General features: G+C 32.4%; 1 protein-coding gene across 1 annotated transcript; it reads right to left on the minus strand.

Annotated features, from left to right (window-relative positions):
* Positions 1-915: 915 nt before the first annotated feature.
* On the minus strand, positions 916-5,517 carry LOC144565049 (auxin-responsive protein IAA25-like). Its single transcript, XM_078314681.1, has 5 exons — positions 5,048-5,517; positions 2,011-2,318; positions 1,550-1,652; positions 1,329-1,390; positions 916-1,183 (listed from the first exon to the last, which is right to left on the minus strand). Exons 1-5 carry the CDS (start codon positions 5,404-5,406, stop codon positions 1,137-1,139), a joined length of 879 nt encoding a protein of 292 aa, XP_078170807.1. The 5' UTR covers positions 5,407-5,517; the 3' UTR covers positions 916-1,136.
* Positions 5,518-6,346: the final 829 nt, after the last annotated feature.

Consider the following 6,346-nt stretch of genomic DNA (forward strand, 5'->3'; position numbering starts at 1 on the left):
CAGGATACGAGGGTGGTGAATCTGCAGGGTTGCATGAAAGGCAATGTGATCATCTTTGTAAATAAATCGATTACAATAATTAATTTGCGTACAATATTAAAATGAAAAGAAGTTGCAATTGGCAAAAGGAATGGAGAACACAATCCAGCAAAAAGGGAAAATCATATAATGCGTCCTGATTAGGTAACTTTTGCCTCTTGTGGGGCAGATTAAAAGTTGGTGCAATAATAGTTTGCTTTAAAGGGCCAGTGTTACCGTTTTTCACGCAACTAAATTCTAGTCATGGTTGTTTTCAAAATATCAAGTGACTCTACAATTTACGAATGGCTGCTTTTATAATTGAGTTCTTATCATCTCGGGCACGTTATTACGTAACTAATCCCGACCGTCTGTCTACAACGAGTTCTATCCTTGTGTGAATCTTGTTGAATACTAAAGGGTGGATTTATAAGGACGTTAAGCTGCTTTCTAGTTTGAATCTTTAAAGAAAAAAAAATTGAAAATGAGTCTCCATACCAGTCCACTGGTTAACTGAGCTTTCCATGAGCTCTTGCACCAATTAACACATTAATTCATGATGTACTTTATGCCGACAATGAGTTTTGTTATCCACTCAACGATTGCTCAAACCAACATTCTTACTGTATTTCTATCTGGATACCTGTTGAGGAAACTTGAAAGAAAACAATGGCACAAAATAGTTGAGTTCTCCTTCGTTACAAATTACAATAATTGTAACAGTATTAGGAAAAAAGAAAGGTAAAATTGGAAAGCACACAGAAGAATGAATTGTACATTGCAAAGTCTGGGTTTTACGGGCTTGTGATTTATGAAAGCAACTTGTCATTATCTTGAAGGACCTTTATATTTTGTCACAGAGGTTTTGTAAATGGGCTTTCATTGGGCCTAGATGTATTTCGGGAGGCCTATAACAAATATTGCATTGCAAAACATATTCAGACCCAGTTCTTCTCATATGGTATAATCTAATACAAGAAATATTACAAAAATTACAGCACTCTGCGCTTACTCAAAACCTAATTAGTATTTACTTGGTATGACAAAATGATACATGATTAGTGCTAGATCCTGATCATGAAGCACAAATCGGCCACCTCAGTAAATGGAGCAATTAGTTAAGTAGTTGCTTCTTCTTTGTTGGTATCCTTGGTGTCTTCGCTAGCTGCATGCAAAATTTCAGAAAGTTTTCAGTTCCATTCGTGGGAAATAATATTGAAATTATGGGGAATATATAAAGGTAAATTTGCCAGAAGTTAGAGTAATTTTCAAAGAATAAGAGCACATAAAATTGGAAAAAACTAAGCTACCTTTTTCTTGTGCAGACGAATGGCGAGCAATATATAACCTTTTAACAGATGTTAAGAACAACCTGCGCAATAAATATATATATGAAAGTATAAAGAAAAGAGAGAACGAAGTTTTGTTTTTCTTTCTTCTTCGTTTTTAGAACATTGTGTTTTCATGCAAAAAGGAATAAAAATTATTAACAAAAGATTTATAATTATGTTATATATGCATTTACACTTACTCCCATGGAACATCACCCACAAGTATTTTATCACCTTCATGATCCTCATATAGAAGAATGAATTCAGAATCATCTACATTGCTATCCTTGGTCATCAATTTATCTGTTGAAATAGTTCAGAGAAAACCAAAAGAAGAAAAAAAGGAAAAACTTTAGACCGTACACCGTTAAATTTAACATAATAATTTTCTTATACATTGCTCGGAACACTTTTGCTTTGTTACTATCATATAATGACTCCCTTGCTTTTGTTCCGAACAAATGAATTTATCTTATCTTTTATATATTTTACCATGTAACTCATTCAAGTTCTTACTACTCTTCGCTAAGGCGCATAAATTCTATGAAGTACTAAATAAATTGATAATTACAAACCATTTTATTTTAGTTGTATATACCATCAATTAACTAAAATGAAATTATTAGAGATGGATGAATGAATTAGTTAGATAAAAACTAACTTGAGAGAAAATTGTAGAACATATTTTGCAGTGTTCGAGAGAGCGACTCATAACTATCATGAGCACTCAAATCGATCTTTCTTCCTACAGAAAAGCCTTCCATGTTAACCTTGACATACATTGTAGGCCTCAGTTCCAGTCTGATTGCACCATCTTTAGTCTCGCCAAGCATCTCGTTCTTTAAACTTGAATCCTTCTCAACATATATAGTTGAAAATTTAGTTGAGTTTTGGCTAATTATGTTCCTCCTAGATGAGCAAATCGGCGGCCAACCAATCGCAATAGGCGCTGTCTCAGGATTTGTACCACTGAGTACATATAGAGAAACAAATTTATGAGAATCATATGTTAGGAAACTGTATAATATTGTTAATTAGGAATTAATTATAGTTAGACTTGCCAACAAGCTTTTTATATTTATCCTTATTGAAAGGTTTATAAGTGCATTAATATGAGAATAAATGTACAACCAACCTTACTTTTATAAATGAGAAAATTGGTTATTTGCCACTCCAAAACCTTCAAATTTGAAAAATGTCATCCCAAAATTTGAAATTGTAATAATGCCACTCTAAACTTCATTAATTTTTAATTTTGCCACTCCAAATAAGTAATGACTAAAATACCCTCCCTTCTTCTCTCCTTTTCTTCTCCTGTCTCCTCTTCTTCTTTATATTCGTCGAAAATGAGAAAAAAAAACTCTCAAGTTATAAAGCCGAAAAATTCGAACTAAGCTCTCAAAGGGAAACTAACTTCTATGCTGGAAATTTTAATCCCGCAAGAAGTAAATGAACAGTGATCTCCCAATTTTTCCATAAAAATAAATTCGAACTATTACCAGAACTATGACAATCAAGTAGGTAGAAAACATTCGATTGTATGGTTAATTAAGAACTATGACATCTTCAAATGTGTAACCTTACCCTTTCAAAGAAAACTTGGTTTTACTGACAGATGGAGGGGGAAAGATAACCAGAACACATGTTTATAGGTATACAAGTTAACAATATCAAGTGAATGTGACATATGCCCAATATTTGTTGTTACATGGAAACAAATTGGAAAGATTGTTGAGCCAGCACAGTAATAGTAATGTCAGAGACGCACGCTCTCTTCTCAAATTGGAAAGAATATTGTTGAGCCAGCATAGTTTGAATTTTTGGGCTTTATAATTTGAGAGCTTCTTTTTATCATTTTCGACATGGGCATGGCCATGGAAGAAGAATATAAAGAAGAAGAGGCAGGGAAAGAAGGGAGGATATTTTAGTCATTAATTATTTAGAGTGGCAAAATTAAAAATTAATGAAGTTTAGAGTGATATTATTACAATTTCAAATTTTGGAATGAAATTTTTCATATTTAAATGTTTTGAAGTGGCAAATAACCAATTTTTCCTTTATAAATTAAAGTTTTTAATTGATCATACAGACTTTTCGTGCTCTTGTTACATATATAAGAATGTACAGAGGCACAACTTTTGTACCTTTTAATCAATTTATTTTGTTCAAAATATGGTAAAAATAATTTGTATATATTGATGATTTATAATAATATATATTAATGTCTTCTTGTTCACGAGTAGTCAGGCCAAATGCACAAAAAAGATACACTGAAAAGGACCTTCAAAAAAGGTTAAGATGCATGTCTACAAGCTAGCATTGACTTTTAATTATGATATCACTATGGTTCATTATTACTCCCTCAAACTATATATCTAGATTGTAATTCATAGTCCAATCTGCTTAGATTACTCATTATTGCTATCACCTCAACCCCACTTCATTATGTTTTCTTCTCTTTATTAATTATTTTCTTTTTTCCTTTTATGGCTTGGAATCCCATAAATCTCTTGCTCTAAGAAAACAATCATTAATAGGTGCACATTTCATTTTATCATGATAACCGGCTATATCAACCTATGCGCCCCAAATCATTGCTACATGGACAATTATTAAGCAATATGCAAAACATTATATTACAGAATCAACGAGATTCAAGCGATCAATTGGGGTCCTTACATAACAAAAGAATTTCCTTTTTTTTTTTAGCACGAAAATTGATCAGGGCACGTCAAAGCCCTCAAAATCATAAACATTGAGTTTCAATAGTAAAGCTAGGGTGTGTTGTACTTACCAAGAGGATTTGGTGAGTACATCTCCAAAATCTATTAGATTGGTTTTAAATGACGAATCTAAACTGATCTACTCACGAGTGATGTATGTACATGTAAAATTTTGAATTCATTTAATAAAATATCAAGCGGTAAAAAGGTATGAAAAATGCATGCATATGCATTACATGTAAAATAACTTATAAAAGTTCATTTTTTTTACCGCTTGACTTTGTATTAAATGAATTCGAAACTTTCAAAATTTTACATGTGCACGCATCACTCGTGAAGTAAACTGGTTTCAACAGTTTGGATTCATCATTTGAAGCAAATCTCAATAGATTTTTGGAGTTATGCTCACTAAATCATCTTAATGAGCACAACACACGCTAGCTTTCCCCGAGTTTCAAATATATAACTTTTCACATGGAGAGTGGCCTGGTGACTCAATTAATTAGTTAGCCGACCGTATTAAATATATATGGTTCTCACATAATAAAAGGAATTAATTTGAATCTTGATTTTTAATACGTAATTGCAATTTCAGTACTCTTTCAATTTTAAGTTACCCTTTATAATGTCAGCATTATAAAGGTATGAACCAGAAACACGAGTATAATTTCAATGAAAATGTAAAATTAAATTACTGTATGATGAGTATATATGATTAACCTAAGAAAATAAAGTTGCAGTGTGATAGGTAGAGTAACTCAGGTACTATATATCAAGCAATTTAAAACAATACAATACTAACACGCTCTGAATATCCACAAAACTTCAGAGCCAATAAGTATCTAACGAGTATGGAAATTATCCCTTAAATATATGCCCACACCAAAAAAAAATAACTAGAGATAAAGACACAACTAAAATAATTAATCATCTATCTAAGTAATCTATTAAATAGTAAGCATATAATGATCTTACATATTGGAGGAAGAAGAATTAGGGTTAGCCTTCAAGTGAGCCTGTTCGACAGCTGCTTTCTGCTGGCGGGCCGCCAAGCTCCACGGGTCGACAAAACCAGTGGGGCAGTGAGAAAACAGATAACTGTAATCAAATGCCGATCGACTACTTAAAGAAACACTTTTCTTATATGCTGGTGGCACCTCAATGTCTTCAGGTTGGAAACTAACCATTCTCTTGCCGGTTGTCGGTGCATTCGTGTAATCGTGAGGGTCATTTGGTGAGGATATGCCAAGGCTCAAATCTAGATGGCTAACAGACTTGTGCACCATTGATGCATTCTCTTCTCTAGCAGGAGCTTGAAAGTGTATGGTTTTCATGTTGCTTAATAAGCTAGGATTGTTTGCGGAAAGAGAGAGGGTAATAGAGAGTTGGTTTGTGAGTGTGTTAAATGGTGGGCGGAGGCTAGGGTGGGTGGTGGACAAAAAGAGAAGAGGTGTTTGTGGGGCTGGCTGCGAGTAATTATTAAGTTTAGATGCATTTGTTTGGTTGTTTGAGTCGCTATCTTTGAGTTGCCAGAAAGTGGATTTGGTACATGTGGAGTTACATGAAAAAATGTTATATATGCATACGATCATGGGTTAATTATATATGTGCATGATGATCTAGGTTGCAAGCTGAAAAATGTATGATGTGGATGCGAAAAATTGAAAACAAGATTTAACCGATAAATGATGTTAAGCAAGGGGAACTTTATCCAGTTTAACAATTAATATATATTCAGATCAGCAAACAATAAACTGAATACTAAAATCAATAAAGTAAACTATATATTAAATAGAATATATAACCTAAATTAATCTTATAATCTAAGTCTTAAAATGATCAATAAATTAACTAGTTAAAATATTAAACTAAAAAATAAATTAGCACATTAGTTGAATTATACTAATAAAGCACATGCATCAGTTTAAACTAATTAGTAATAAAGTCAACAAACTAAATGTTAAAAAAATAATGTAACCTAAGACAAGTTAATAAACTAAATACACGTAAGACAAAATAAGCTAAATATTAAAGTCAATAGTAATACTAAGACAAATAAAATATAAATTTAATTTTTGATGGCCAATCAACTGAAAAATATTAAAGCACGTACATCTTAAAATTTGTCAGGCCACCGTAGGAAGTTCACCAAAGATCACCGACAAGTTCGTCGAAACACAAACGCAAGTTCCATCACCAAAAATTATGCCTGATAAAAATGATAATTGTTCACAGTATTGACTAGTTAAAATAAGTGTTGACTAGTCAAACTAT

The sequence above is a fragment of the Carex rostrata genome, chromosome 1 (genome assembly GCF_964058835.1).
Source record: "Carex rostrata chromosome 1, lpCarRost1.2, whole genome shotgun sequence".
In the NCBI taxonomy this organism is placed as follows: domain Eukaryota; kingdom Viridiplantae; phylum Streptophyta; class Magnoliopsida; order Poales; family Cyperaceae; genus Carex; species Carex rostrata.

What these genes read in the sequence shown, in the direction of transcription:
- LOC144565049 (XM_078314681.1), bottom strand. Translation starts at nt 5,406, where the DNA reads ATGAAAACCATACACTTTCAAGCTCCTGCTAGAGAAGAGAATGCATCA. An exon ending in AATTCTTCTTCCTCCAATAT is followed by an intron (nt 2,319 to 5,047) that starts GTAAGATCATTA and finishes ATATGTACTCAG; the next exon opens with TGGTACAAATCCTGAGACAG. An exon ending in GTTCTACAATTTTCTCTCAA is followed by an intron (nt 1,653 to 2,010) that starts GTTAGTTTTTAT and finishes CTATTTCAACAG; the next exon opens with ATAAATTGATGACCAAGGAT.